At 36.9% G+C, this 16,006-nt stretch overlaps 1 protein-coding gene across 3 annotated transcripts in view; it reads left to right on the forward strand.

The window, feature by feature from the left end:
• Positions 1-15,630, forward strand: part of LOC127789354 (DNA-binding protein S1FA) — a 25,057-nt gene extending 9,427 nt beyond the window's left edge. The window contains exon 3 of one of the 3 annotated variants that reach the window (XM_052318327.1): positions 15,122-15,630. In XM_052318327.1, coding sequence (XP_052174287.1) covers positions 15,122-15,340 — 219 coding nt within the window. In that variant the 3' untranslated portion in view covers positions 15,341-15,630. Of the gene's footprint in view, positions 1-647; positions 7,129-15,121 lie in introns of those variants that run through there. The other 2 variants (XM_052318325.1, XM_052318326.1) reach the window with 2 other exon arrangements.
• The last annotated feature ends 376 nt before the right edge of the window (positions 15,631-16,006 follow it).

Consider the following 16,006-nt stretch of genomic DNA (forward strand, 5'->3'; position numbering starts at 1 on the left):
TTGCACCTCATTTTAAGTTGTCTTCAGATCAGTCCCCTAAAAGTGTGGAAGATAAAAAGGAAATGAGTCATATCCCATACTCTAGTGCGGTAGGAACCCTAATGTATAGTATGGTATGCACTCGGCCAGATTTAGCACATCCTATGAGTGTTGTGAGCCGTTTTATGGCTAATCTAGGGAAAGTTCACTGGAATGCAGTGAAATGGATGTTTAAATATCTAGCTAGAACCCTAAGTCATATCTATCATATGGTGGTGCTAAGATAGGAGCTCAACCTAGTATTCTAGATTATTCAGATGCAGATTATGCTGCTGATATAGTTAAGAGGAGGTCCACATCTGGTTGGTTATTTCAATTATGGAACTCTACAATTAGTTGGAAATCAAGTTTCCAACATGTAGTAGCATTGTCTACAACTGAGGCAGAATATATAGCCCTTTCGGAAGCTTTTAAAGAGGCTATATGGCTTAAGGGTTTAGTTAGTGAACTCCTAGGTTTAGATGTTAAAGCAACTTTGTTATGTGATAGTCAAAGTGCCATCCATTTATCTAAAAATCAGGCACACCATGAAAGGACAAAACACGTAGATGTAAGATTTCATTTTATAAGAGAATTGATTGAAAATAAATGTGTTTTCTTATTCAAAGTGGCAGGTGAAAAGAATGCAGCAGATATGTTTACAAAATCAGTTCCAGCAACCAAGCTTCATCATTGTTTGAAGATTCTTCAGCTGGGGCTAGTAGGAAACTGAAGATTGCTGGAATTGGGAGAAGCCTTATCAAGACAAATGGGTGGAGAATTTGTTAAAGCATTTGTTCTAGATTAGGGCTTGTAATGTTAGGGATATTTTTCATGTAATATTTCTGCTGTTATGTTTTTAGAAAAGAGTTTTATTTTTTCTAGGGCTGACTGAGGTTGTTGTAACTGCTCTTGGGCAGTCGGTTAGGTAGTGATCTCCCACCTTTTGTTTGCTTATATATAGAGGCCGAGGGGAAGTCTTTTATGTATGCTTTCTTTGTGGGTTAGCAAGCTGTCTTGGGGTGAGATTGTGCAGAGAGGAAAGAGTGAATATCTTTCTTGTAACAACTCTATATAGCTTTCAGGTTTATGGGCTAGGTGAGAGTTGAGTTTGAGTGCACTTGTAATCTTACATTAATATTCAAGATAGTGGAGAAAGTAGGGGCGAAAGCCAAGCTGGATGTAGGTCTTTCATTGAGACCGAACCAAGGTAAATTCTTGTGTGTTGTGCAATTCTTGATTGGTTCTTGATTGTTTTCTGATTGCTGTTCATTTGCGAATTAGAGAGAGATTTCGTTTGAGTGTTTGAATGATCATATAAAGGGTGAGATCTAGGTTAACATACAATAAAATATTTTTTTTAGTTTTGAGTGAATTTAAAATTCCACAAGATATGACTTTTACAAACACTTGTTTTTGAAGTAATGCTACTGTTATCTTATTACAAATTGTTGGCATTCACAAACATAAACAACGACAAAATATCAAGCCTTAATCCCACTATGTGGGACCGGCTATGTTAAGATTAGGAGCTCTTAGGATCACTCAATTCATATGCCAATATGATTTACACCCTCACCCGAAATGAACAACAGAAATGAAAAACTGAATTGAAAACGTAATTAAAGATTAAGGAAAGAGACAACCAAACTACAAAAGGGACAAGGATTTTATCTTGGTTCAAGCCGCAGAAACGACGCTACATCCCGCCTTGGTCTGAGAGCAATTCCACTAGAAATCCAATCAAGAATCAGCACAAGAAACCATCTCCACTCTTCACGAGTACACCACACTTGTTGAAGTTGCACTCAGTTATGTTACTGTTTTGCCTAAAGTAATTGAATGCTGGATTTAATGAAGAAATCAGGAAGATATAAAGATGATTTGGCAGCAGTTGGTTAATAGGACATAAATGTAACTAATTGTTTTATTAAGGGTAGATTTGACTTTTATGAGTTAGTTATTTTTTCCCTTAGGTAGTTCTGCCCCTCTAGTCTATAAATAGAAGGGTGCGGAGGTCAGTCAAATTATCAAAACTTTCATATCTTTCATTCCTTGTGTTCGGATACAGTGAGAGGCGAGAGTAAGAGCTGTGCAGTTATAGTTCTTGTTGTCTTCGTTAGAGTATTGTATTCGAGAGGCAAGGTGGGGTGAAAGAGGGGTATTCTTGTACTGGTTTCTCATTTGTTTCTAGTGGATTGGTTGCTTCTTGGATTGCTAGATGTAGTGCCATGTAAATGGCATGAACCAAGGTATATCTTGTGTGCTGCAATCTGGTTTGGTTTTCTCTACCTTTAATTTTGTTTTTATTATCTACTTTCAATCTTCAATATTGTTTTGAATTCGGTGAGGTTCTTGAGTGATTCTTGAGAGATTATAATCTCGGTTTCAACAATTTGGTATCAGAGCTTTAGGTCATTTAATCAAGAAACATCAAGAAACCTATAGACGAGTTGTCTACTATGGCTTCCGCGACCCTAGCTGCCCAGTATGATATTGAAAATTTTGATGGCACAAATGATTTTGGACTTTGGAGGATTAAAATGAAAGCCTTGATGGGAAATTTAGGATTAAAAGAAGCCTTAGCACTCCAAAAACCTTTCCCAGAAACTACTACTGTCGAACAAAGATTAGAAGCCAATAATCGTAGGCAAGAAATTAGTGAAAGAGCTTTCAACACCCTAATCTTGAGTTTAGGAGATAAAGTCCTAAGAGAAGTGTCTAAAATGGAAACTGTCGAGGATTTGTGGGCCAAACTAGAAAGCCTGTATATGACTAAATCCCTTTCAAGTAGGCTATGGCCCCGTTTGTTGCAGCTTAATTAAAGAAATTATAGCTTCTAGTTTCTTATATTATAGCTTATAAAACTTAGAATAAGTTGTGAACCTGTTTGCTGTAGCTTCTTAGAAGTTGTGGTATTTGATACCATAAGTTGTAAAATAACTTATTTTTGTATAATTGTCCATAATACCCTTAGTAGTTATAGAATGATAATTTAAAAATTAATTGGTGTATATGTATAAGTTTCAAGTGTTATAAAAAAATTAATTAAAGTATAGAGAGAGAGGAAGATGGCGAGAGAGAGAAAGAGATCTGAAAATGGAGATGGCGGTAGAGAAGAAAAACCCATGATTGCGTAGACAAGAGGGTAATTCTTTGTTAAAAATAAGGGTAAAATTGTCATAAAACTGTAATCATTTAAGTAAAAGTTGTAAAAGCTGGGGTACCCCAACTTTGAAAAAGCTAGCTTCTACCCCTTCTAAAAACTAGTAAAAGCTATAAGTTAGAATTCTATAAGCTAAAACAAACACTACATCTCAACTTTTTTGAAGCTAGAAGCTAAAAGTTGCAACTTTTAAGCTGCAACAAACAGGCCCTATATCTGAAAGCAAAATTTTTTACTTTCAAAATGCAAGAAGTGCAGAAGCTTCAAAATCATATTGATGAATTTAACAAATTATGTCTTGATTTGGAAAACTTAAGTATATCATATGAAGAAAAAGATAAGGCTCTAATTCTGTTGCATTCACTGCCTAAGTCATATGAGCATTTTGTAGACATTTTAAAGCATGGAAGAGATACCATATCTTTAAAAGATGTTATAGGAGCTATTAATTCTAAAGATTTACAACAGAAAGTAGAATCAAAGAAAACTGTTGGTGATGCCCTTTCAACTAGGTATAGATCAGAAAAGAAAGACCCTAAGGCTAAAGGAAAGTCTAGATCAAAGTCCAAAAATGGCAAGAAAACATTTAGATGTTTTCATTGCCATGAGGAAGGACATATAAAGAAAAATTGTCCTAAAAGGAAGCAAGATTTTTCTGATAAAGGTAAATCAGAGTTTTCAAACTCAACTCGTGAGTTAGACTATGACAGTTTGGATGTTCTTGTGGTTTCAAGACATTTGGATGAAGTGGTATGGGTTTTAGATTCCGGATGCTCCTTCCATATGTCACCTCACATAGAATGGTTCTTGAATTATAAAGACATGAGTGGGGGGAAGGTTCTACTCGGTAATAATCAAGAGTGTGGGATAAAGGGGATTGGGGATATTAAGCTAAAAATGTTTAATGGATCAATCAGAACTTTGACATCTGTTAGGTATGTCCCAGAACTTAAAAAAAAATTGATTTCCGTAGGAGAACTAGCTAAGAATGGCTATAGTTATAGTGGCTGTGGGGATATTCTTAAAGTAGCTAAAGGATCTCTTATATGTATGAAGGCAGTCCTTAAAAATGGAATATTTTTTATGATAGCTTCCACAGTATGTGGAGATGCTTCCATAGGGGAAGAAAAGACCTATGAACTATCAAAACTATGGCATTTTAGGATGGCTCATATAAGTATCAAAGGGCTTAAAGAATTAGCTAATCAAGGGATCTTAGGTTATGGAAAAATGACAAATTTAGATACATGTGAAACTTGCATCTATGGAAAATCTGTGAAAACAAAATCCCCTAAGAAAGCATTGCATATCACTAAAGGTCCTTTAGAATATGCCCATTCGGACTTATGGGACCCTAGTCAAACTCCAACTCATGGTGGAGCTAGGTATTTTCTTTCTATTATAAATGACTATACAAGAATGGTTTGGGTTTCTGTTTTAAAAACAAAAGATAACACTTTTGATGCTTTTAAAACCTAGAAAATCATGATTGAAAATCAAAAGGGTGGGAAATTAAAAGTCATCAGGACTGATGATGGCTTAGAATTTTGTAATAAGGAATTCACCCAATTGTGTAATGAAAATGGCATCTTAAGACATCTTACTGCCCCTGGAAATCCTAAGCAAAATGGCCTGGCCGAGCGCATGAATAGGACCCTCCTTGAGAGGGTAAGATGTATGCTATTCCATGCTAGGCTTTCAAAAGCATTTTGGGGAGAGGCTGTTGTTTTAGCAGCCTATTTAATAAACAAGTTACCTTCATCAGCCTTAGAGTTTAAGACTCCTTATGAAATGTGGTATAATCATAAGCCAAACCTAGATCATCTTAGGGTATTTGGGTGTATAGCTTATGCACATATAAAATAAGGAAAATTAGAGCCTAGGGCTAAGAAGTGTGTGTTTATTGGTTATCCTTTAGGAGTTAAGGGGTATAAGTTGTGGAATTTAGAAAAAGACATGCCTAGAACCATGATAAGTAGTAGAGATGTAACCTTTAATGAAAATTCATTTATCGATCTAGAAAATAAAAATGAGGATAGGGAAGGGAAAGACAAAGCTGTAAATTTTGAACAGCAGCAACAAGATGCTGTTACTATTCAAAATTCTCCATTAGAACCTTTCCAGGACCAGCCAAGTGCTGGTGAAGAATCCTCAAGCCAAGATAGTCTTGATAGATCTATAGAAGTTAGGGATTCATCAAGTTATGATGAAGATTAACACATGGACCAACACACATCTAGTACAGCAGGAGATCCTATTGGAGATAGATATAATGTAGGCAGGGATAGACAGAGAAGAATAAATAGGCCTCCAGTGAGATATGGATTCTTAGATCTGGTAGCATATGCACTCTTAAGTGCATAAGAAATAGCAAGAGAAGAACCACAAACCTATGAAGAAGTTGTAAGTTCTAAGGAAGCCATGAAAACTGAGATGGAATCCTTAAGAAAAAATGGAACATGGGTGTTAGTGGATAGACCTTTGGGAAAAAGAATTGTAGGCTGTAGGTGGTTGTTTGAAGTAAAAGAAGGAGCTAGAGATAGCCTCAAACCTAGATATAAAGCTAGGTTAGTAGCTAGGGGTTTCACCCAAGTAGCAGGAATTGATTTTAATGAAGTGTTTTCACCAGTTGTAAGGCACACTTCTATAAGAATTCTGTTAGCTGTGATAGCCCATCTAGACCTTTACTTAGAGCAAATGGATGTTACCACAACATTTCTTCATGGCGAATTATAGGAAAAAATTCTAATGGATCAGCCTAGAGGTTTTGAAGTTAGGGGAAAAGAAGACAAGGTTTGCTTGTTGAGAAAGTCCTTATATGGACTAAAACAGTCCCCTAGGCAGTGGTACAAGAAATTCGATTCTTTTATGATAAGTCAAGGGTTTATAAGAAGTTCTTTTGATTGTTGTGTCTATCTTAGGCATATTTCCACTAAAATAGCAATTTATCTCTTGCTGTATGTAGATGACATGCTTATAGCAAGTCACTCAGCTGTTGAAATTCAAAGTTTAAAACTTAAACTCAAGTCAGTTTTTGAGATGAAAGAACTTGGTGAAGCCAAGAAGATTTTAGGAATGGAAATATATAGAGATAGGAAGAATAAAACTCTTCAGCTATCCCAGAAAGCCTACTTACAGAAAATTATGAGAAAATTTCATATGTTAGATGTAAAAGTAGTAAATATACCATTTGCTCAACATTTTAAACTTTCTCATGATCAATCTCCAACAGATGAAAAGAATTTATCAGAAATGAAGAGAATTCCCTACTCTAACGCTGTTAGCAGCATTATGTATGCAATGGTGTGTTTTAGGCCTGATTTAGCTCATGTCATGAGTGTGATAAGTAGATTTATGGCAAATCCAGGGAAAGAACATTGGACAACAGTTAAATGGGTATTTAGATATCTAAAGAGGTCAATTGACAAGGTTTTGATTTATGGTGGAGCTGATGACTTTAAAAAGCCAGACATTATAGGATATTCTGATGCTGATTATGCTTCAGACTTAGATAGGAGAAGATCTACAATTGTTATGTATTTCAATTGTGGAAGTCTACAATTAGCTAGAAATCTAACCTTCAATCAATTGTAGCTCTATCAACAACAGAATCTGAGCATATAGCTATAACAGAGGCTGTTAAAGAGTCTTTGTGGCTGAAAGGTTTGATTAGTGAACTCCTAGGATATAATGTGAGGATTATTTTAAAGTGTGATAGTCAAAGTGCCGTTCATTTGCCCAAAAATTAGAGTCATCATGAAAGAACAAAACACATTGATATTAGATATCATTTTATAAGAGAAGTCCTTGACAAGAAGGAGGTAGAACTTATAAAAGTTGCTAGAAGTGAAAATGCTGCAGATATTTTCACTAAGGCTGTCCCATTGTCCAAGTTACTTCATTGCTTAATGTTGTTACAGTTTGATGCGTTTTGATTTATGTGTTTTCAGGATATTCAAGAAGTGAGCAGAGCTAGAAGGTTGAAATCCCAGGATTACTTAAAGCAAAATGGTGGAGATTTGTTACTGTTTTGCCTAAAGTAATTGAATGCTGGATTTAATAAAGAAATCAGGAAGATATAAAGATGATTTGGCAGCAGTTAGTTAATAGGACATAAATGTAACTAATTGTTTTATTAAGGGTAGATTTGACTTTTTTGAGTTAGTTATTTTTTCCCTTAGGTAGTTCCGCCCCTCTAGTCTATAAATAAAAGGGTGCGGAGGTCAGTCAAATTATCAAAACTTTCATATCTTTCATTCCTTGTGTTCGGATACAGTGAGAGGCGAGAGTAAGAGCTGTGCAGTTGTAGTTCTTGTTGTCTTCTTCAGAGTATTGTATTCGAGAGGCAAGGTGGGGTGAAAGAGGGGTATTCTTGTACTGGTTTCTCATTCGTTTCTAGTGGATTGGTTGTTTCTTGGATTGCTGGATGTAGTGCCATGTAAGTGGCATGAACCAGGGTATATCTTGTGTGTTGCAATCTGGTTTGGTTTTCTCTACCTTTAATTCTATTTTTATTATCTACTTTCAGTCTTCAATATTGTTTTGAATTCGGTGAGGTTCTTGAGTGATTCTTGAGAGATTATAGTCTCGGTTTCAACAAGTTAAGTCATCGAATTAGAATTAAAGGCATAGAAGAAACCAAAAGACTGTATGTTTTGTTTTATGTTTTAATATTGTTTTAATATTATAACAGTAACCAACCATGTAATGGTTAGTACTGGGTTTTTTTGTTTCGATTATGTCCTTGTATTTGCCGCCTCTATCTTCTATAAATAGAGGGTCAGCCTATGTTTTTTTTAAGGTCTTCTTTTTATCGTGTACAAGTGAGAAAAAAATTTAGTGTTGTTTTAGACTTTGTAATCTCGAATAGGATAGCCTGTGAGAAAGAGGACTGTGCGATTGTATCTTTCTGTGAGATAGTGGATTGTGTTGTCTTCCTCAGTCTGGACGTAGGACCATTGATTTATTCATGATCTAAACCAAGATACGTTTTTTGGTCTCCTGTACATTCTGTTCTTATTGTTTCTTGTCTATGGTTTTTTGTTCTTAGCGTATTAGAGTGTGAGACTGTTGTAAGAAAGGCAATTCATCACTCAACAACTTGGTATCAGAGTTGGGATCGCGATCAAGAAATCAAGATTCATTCTAAATAAGTCAAGACAGAATTAATAATCAAGAAATGGCTTTCCCACATCCTCTTCAAGGTACAATATTGAAAAGTTCAATGGGAATAATGACTTTGCTCTTTGGAAACTTAAAATGTAGGCTCTCCTCGAAAATCTTGGGTTAGAGGAGGCACTGGAAGATGAGACTAAGAGTCTTACGGCAGAAAAGGCAAGACACGAGACCAAGACAGCAAAAGGCGGACATTCATAAGAAGGCATTCAACACCTTGATCTTAAGTTTGGGTGACAAGATCCTTCGGGAAGTTTCCAAAATGAAGACTACCCCAGAGATATGGAAGAAATTGGACAGCCTTTACGTGACAAAGTCATTGTCAAGCCGTCTATTCCTAAAGGCAAGGTTCTTTACTTTTAAGATGCAAGATACTCAAAAATTGCAGGATCATATACATGATTTTAACAAGCTCTGTCTAGATTTAGAAAACATAAATGTTAAAGTATGATGATGAGGACAAAGCATTGGTTTTATTTCATTCCCTGCCAAGATCATATGAAAATTTTGTTGACATCTTGAAGCATGGTAGAGATAAACTATCTCTAGATGATGTTATATGAGCCTTGAATTCAAAAGATTTGCGATTTAAATTGGAAGAAAAATCCTCCTCTGGTGATGTTCTAACTGATAGATCTAGGAGCTTTAAAATAGACCCTAAGGGATGGGGAAAATCTATATCTAAGTTAAGAACAGGGAGAAATCCAATAAAATGCTATTACTGCCATGAAGAGGGTCACATTAAAAGGAATTGTCCTAAAAAGAAAAGGGATTTACAAGAAAAGAATATCTTTGAGGCTGTGAAGGAAGCAGAGTACGTGGCAGTTACAGAGGCTGTGAAGGAAGCAATTTGGTTTTATGAGTTGTTTGATGAATTGAAAATTGGTCAAAAGTACATCAAGATACATTATGACAGTCAAAGTACTATTCACTTAGTAAAAAATCAAGTTTATCATGCAAGGACGAAACACATTGACGTAAGATATCACTTTGTATGGGAAATTTTGGAAGAATGAGAGACAAATTCAGAAGATCTTAACCACTGAAAATACTATTGATATGATGGTTAAGGTTGTGACAACGATCAATTTTAACATTGTTTGAATTTGATTAATATCCTTAGTATTTGAAGTTGGTGTTTTAAAGCGCATTTGAAGGCACTATTGATGATAGCTTTTTTGAAGAGAATTGAGGAATTTGGTTGGAATTTGGGAAATTCGCCAAGGTGGAGATTTGTTGATTTGGCTTGTTTCCAAATCCCATATCGAAAGATGTGGGTTGTGGGGGGCTTTCTTTATGCTATAAATAAGTCCTTCCCCCTCCTATGTATTTTCATCTCACACATTGTATTCCCTTCTTTCTCTTTGTATTTTTCTCTTTGGAAGTTAGTGAAATATTTTTGGTGGTATCCGAGGACGTAGGTCAAATTGGTCGAACCTCGCTATTTTTTTGTGTTCTATTTATTTTTATATTCAATAGTTATCAAAGCGGAACAATCCAAGATCTTCTTCGGGTTTCCTCTGTTCCTGCAATGCCTATTTCTTCCACCAGCAATAATTCAGTTATGGCTTCACAAATTCAGAATCATGGAGAACAGGAAGGGGGTCATGGTAGTAATTAACGCAACCTCCCCAAGTGTGACTTCTGTCACAAGTTGGGGCATACTAAGGAACGGTGTTATATGTTGCATGGTCGCCCTCCTCGTGTGAATGTTGCTTCTGTTGATAGTTCTCGATCTGAATCTTTTGCTGGACCTCCATCGAATTCCTTACTTCTCGCCGGGGACGACTATGACGAGTATCTCAAGTATAAGACATCCCAGCAATCATCATCCACAACTACCTCTCTCGCCCACTCTGGTGACTCCACTCCTTTCTCGCTCAGTCATCCTCTTTAGGACCGTGGGTCCTAGACTCAGGTGCTTCTAATCATATATCTGGTAATTCCCATTTGTTCTCTTATTTTACTAGTTATGTTTCTTTAGCTTTTGTTATCTTGACAAATGGTTCTAAAGCTATTGGCATTGCCAAACCCTTACCCTCTCTACCTTTAGATTCTATCCTTTATCTTCCCCATTGTCCTTTTAATCTTGTATCTTTCAATCAACTTACATTTGTCTTAAATTGTTCTATCACCTTCAATAACAATTATGTTACTATTCAGGATCGAGGTACGGGACAGATGTTTGGCATTGGATGTGAGTCGCAAGGTCTCTTATCACTTCAACCTTCCTAAACCTCCTATTGCGTGCTCAGTGAGTGAGTCTCTTGCTCTTCTCCACAATCGTTTGGGGCATCCTAGTTTGGCTAAGTTTTAGAAGATGGTTCCTAATCTGTCAACCTTTCATTGTGAGTCTTGTTAGCTTGGAAAACAAACTAGAACTCCTTTTTCAAAACATGTCAATAATCGAGCTATGTCCCCATTTGCTTTAGTTCATTTTGATGTTTGGGGTCCTAGTCTTGTTGTAAAGAATATCTTAGGTTTTCAATATTTTTTCACGTTCATCGACGATTATTCTCGATGCACTTGGTTATATTTAATGAAAAATCGTTCTAAATTATTTTCAATTTTTGAATCATTTTGTGCTGAAGTCAAAACATAATTTAATACATCTGTTCAAGTTTTGCGTAGTGACAATGCCCCTGAATATTTTCCTGCCCCCTTCACTACCTTTATGTCTTCTCAGGGGATCTTACATAAGTCGTCTTGTGCCTACACACAACAACAGAAAAGGGTTGCTGAGCGTAAAACTAAACATTTGATTGAAACTGCTCACACCCTCTTTTTACACTTTAATGTTCCCATTCGTTTTTGGGCTAATGCTATCATCACTGCTTGCTATCTCATTAATAGGATGCCTTCCTTTGTTCTTCAGGACAAAGCTCCTCACTCTCTCATGTTTCTGATCAATCATTATATGTTCTTCCTCCCCGTGTCTTTGGTTGCACATGCTTTGTTCATAACATGTCTCTAGGTCGGGATAAATTGTCTACTCAGTCCATCAAATGCATTTTTCTTGGTTATTTCCGACTTCAAAAAGGTTATAACTGTTACTCTCTTGCCACCCAACGCTATTTTCTATCTGTTGATGTCACATTTTTTGAGTCATCCCTTTTCTACTCTTCCCCTCCTTCTAAGAGCCATCCCTATTCCATATAGTCCTCTTGTTCCTCTTTTCCATGTTCCCTCATCTATCCCATTACAGGTCTATATCGACATTCTTCGTCGCAGTCACATGATGGTCTTGGTGATGTCCCTATGCAACCTCCCGCTTCTCCTATTGCACCAGTGACTCTTAGTGCCTCACCTCCCACTCCAGCATCTCCACCGACCGTGACTCTACCTCCTGAGGATTAGTTCCCTATTGCCCTTCGGAAAGGTACCCATTCTACACGCAATCCTCATCCAATTTATAATTTTCTTAGTTATCATCGTCTAACTTCTCCTTAAAGTGCTTTTCTCTCTTCCCTATCCTATGTTTCTGTTCCCAAAACTGTTAGCAAAGCACTTTTTGATCTGAGGTGGCGACAAGCAATGGTAGAAGAGATGGCTGCTTTACATTCCAATGGTACTTGGGATTTGGTTCCATTACCCCCAGGTAAATCTTGTGTTAGATGTCAATGGATTTATACTATCAAAGTTGGTCCTGATGGGCACATTGATCAGCTTAAGACTCGTTTGGTAGCAAAAGGGTTCACTCAAGTGTATGGTCTTGACTATGGTGATACCTTTTCCCCTGTGGCTAAAATGTCTTCTATACATTTGTTTATCTCTATAGCCTCTCTCCGCCACTAGTCGTTGTATCAACTGGACATTAAGAATGCCTTCTTACATGGTGAGCTTCAGGAAGAGATTTATATGGAGCAACCTCCTGGGTTTGTTGCTCAGAGGGAGTCTGGTTTGGTTTGTAAACTCTGACACTCACTATATGGGTTAAAACAGTCTTCGCGAGCCTGGTTTTGTCGCTTCAGTACTGTTATTCAGAAAGTTGGTATGACTCGCTGTGAGTCTGATCATTCGGTTTTCTACAAACACACATCATAGGGAAAGTGTATATACTTGATTATCTATGTGGATGATATTGTCATTACAGGTAATGATCAGGATACAATTGCTCAACTGAAGAGACATCTTTTCCATCATTTCCAAACCAAAGACTTGGGGTTGCTTAAGTACTTTCTTGGCATAGAAGTTGCCCAATCCAGCTCTGGTATAGTCATCTTTCAGCGAAAGTATGTGTTGGACATTCTGGAAGAAATTGGGATGCTTGATTATAAACCTATAGACTCTCCCATGGATCCTAATGTAAAGCTTTTACCAGGATAAGGGGAGCCTCTTGCAGATCCTAGAAAATATCGCATGCTGGTTGGAAAACTTAATTATCTCACTATCACTCGGCCTGACATTTCTTTCTTTGTCAGTGTTGTCAGTCAATATCTACAGTCTCCTTGTGATAGCCACTAGAATACAGTTGTTCGGATTCTCAGGTATGTTAAGGGAGCTCCAGGGAAAGGACTATTGTATGAGGACAGAGGTCATACTCAGGTAATCGAATATTCAGACGGTGATTGGGCTGGTTCTCCATCTGATAGACAATCTACTTTAGGATATTATGTTCTGGTTGGAGAGAACCTAGTATCTTGAAAAAGCAAAAGGCAGGATGTTGTTGTTAGGTCAAGTGTAGAAACAAAATATCATGCTATGGCCTTGGCAACATGTGAATTTATCTGGTTAAAACAATTGCTTCAGAAACTCAAGTTTAGAGAAAACATATGAGATTAATTTGTGATAATCAAGTTGCGTTACATATTGTCTCTAGTCCAGTCTTTCATGAGAGGACCAAACACATCAAGATAGATTGCCACTTCATTCGAGAAAATATTTTATCTAATTGTATTACCACAGTTTTTGTCAATTCAAATGACTAGTTAGCAGATGTTTTTACTAAATCCCTCAGAGGTCATCAAAATTGGTATATATGTAACAAACTTGGTGGATATGATATATATGCACTAGTTTGAGGGAGAGTGTTGAGTTGTATATGGAGATAACACTTGTGTGTGTATTCTAGACTTAGGGTTAGCCCTATGTCATGGCTTATGTTATGACATATGAATGATTTTGTATAAATATGTGTACATTCTATTAGTTATTATATGAAATATTTCCAATCTCTCTTAAGTTTTGCCGGAACTCTTAATTCTTTAAGACCCACATCAAAGTCTCCTTACATTCTCACAACCTAAAGATAAGTTACCCTTTAAACTTCCTTGATCACTAACAGCTAGTTCTAGGTCAATTGGATTTAAAACAATAAAAGATCAGAGTCCAGGCATCTAAACATGGGCCCACAGAAGGTACAAAAGCCTCCGCTCTTTACTAACAACTGCAGACACTGACCCTTCCCTAGAACCTCTCGGGTAGATACACCCTGAAAAGAGATCTAAAAGGATACACCCTGAGGAGATCTAAATCCCATTAGGAAAGTCCACCTAGAAATAAACTTTTCTCCAGGATTTTGAAATGAAAAACCAATAAACCATCTTTTTGAGACATTCAAGATTCCAAAGTAATCAAGGAGAAAGACAACTAGTGTTTATTAAAGAAAAGAGACCTGTCAACTATGAAATGGTAAGAGTATAAGCTACTTTATTCCACTGTTTATTTCTGAAGTTTGATCACCAAGAGAGCATGAGAGTTCAAGTGATCATGAAGAGTGTAGCACTGATTTTGAAGTTTATTTTCTCATTGCGCCAATCCCACACAACTCAAACTCCTCCCCTTGATTGCCTGAGGTAAATCCAATTAGGGCTGCTTAAGATGAACACTATTGACAACAATGTCATTATTGGGACCAGACTGTTACTCACCATCTGAGTCTCTAGGCCTCAACAAAACATGGCCTTGGGCACAGAACGATAGAAGATACTTGGGTTTGAAGGATGTCTCTAGAGAACAGAGCTTGGCCCATTCCTACTTATTGGATCGATTCTGATAATAAAGTTAGGGGCAAAGGTATTTGTCCTTGACCTAGGAAGAACACCCATTCTCAATTTGTTCAAAAGGCCCCAGAAAAATGTGCCTTGCCCATTTTCTATTGATACATCATAAAAATGATCTCTGTCAATCTGGCTTGAAAGAAAACATAAATGATAATCATATGATCACGGTAAGCCCAGTAACATTCTGCTGGAATATCCAACGGTGTATGAGGTTAAAACATCATGGAAAATAGATACTGGTCTTTTTGTAGGACAAAATTGGATCTTAAGAACTGAAATTTTGTTATCGTGGGAATATTTGTCAACTTAGAGATGGTTTTTTGTTTCTAGAGTTGGCTAAAGTAAATAACTCGTTTGTTATGGATCGTGATCAATAATGATCTGCCTGCAGTGAAAACAGCCTGTATGCATGTTGTGTGATTGTCCATGTCAAGTGTGACATGATTACTCTGTACGCTGCCATCAAATCTCTCTGTTTCAAGCTCTTAATGAAAGCTCATTTCTTGGTATTTGTGGTGCATTGTATCATTAAATGCCAGTTGGTAACTCGGTAGACATCAATGTAATGTCAGTTGATATTGGCCTTTCCAATACCAAACCAATAGAAAATCTTGAAACTGCTACTTAGTGAAATTGTATTGGATGGAGATTTAAATAGCATTTGCATGAGAGTTCTTACACCTCTGAGCTTCCCTCTGTATTTTGACTAGCAAGTTTCTCAAAATGCCATACCTCTTCATTTATCCAATTTATTGAACAGGAAAGTGTGATCAAGGATCCTGCCGAAGTCAAAGGCTTCAACCCGGGATTAATAGTGTTGCTTCTGGTTGGGGGCTTACTATTAACCTTCCTTGTCGGGAACTATTTACTCTACATGTACGCGCAAAAGACCCTTCCTCCAAAGAAAAAGAAGCCCATCTCCAAGAAGAAGATGAAGAGGGAGAAACTGAAGCAAGGGGTTTCAGCGCCCGGAGAATAGACGTACATCCTTTCAGACACGATGTAATGTCAGGCCACTTTTTACGTGTCTGGAACCAGTTTTTGAGAGATGGTGGTTGCTCTTCTTCTGTGGTTAACTATCCCCGTAACGACATGTTAGCCGGCTAGGAAGTAAAGATGCTCTGTGTTGTCTTTCATCGACTGTCATTGGTGTCTTTAAGTTGCGTTTCAGGTTTGTTGGCAAAACGTTTGGTTTATGTCCAAGCTGATATCAGAATGTGTCCAACTTAGAGTTCTATCTTCAATCTCAGGCTCCAACTTATAGTTTTATTCCCAATTGAAATAGGTCTGATTTAACGTTGATGCTAACACACTATGGCTACTGCTACTCTTTTAAGGTCTAGGTATTTGGCTTGGCGGTGGCTTCCGCCTTCAGCCATCACACACCAGTAATTCAAGTTCTTGTAAAAAATAAAAAATAAAAGAACTTCACATTTTTTACATAAGAAACCAGTTTTTTTTTTTTTTTTCAATATTAGAATCTCTGGCTTGGCTCCTTTGAAAGAACGAACCGAATTTGGTGAAAGTTAAAAGAGTAGGATTTGGAAATTAATTTAGTTTGAATAGTTTAGAATTTTTTTAAATGTTATTAGTTTTGAAAAACCAAAAAAAAAACATTAGAGAAAGCATGTGGCATCTGGTCTGG

Source organism: Diospyros lotus, chromosome 13, assembly GCF_014633365.1.
Source record: "Diospyros lotus cultivar Yz01 chromosome 13, ASM1463336v1, whole genome shotgun sequence".
Taxonomy (NCBI): domain Eukaryota; kingdom Viridiplantae; phylum Streptophyta; class Magnoliopsida; order Ericales; family Ebenaceae; genus Diospyros; species Diospyros lotus.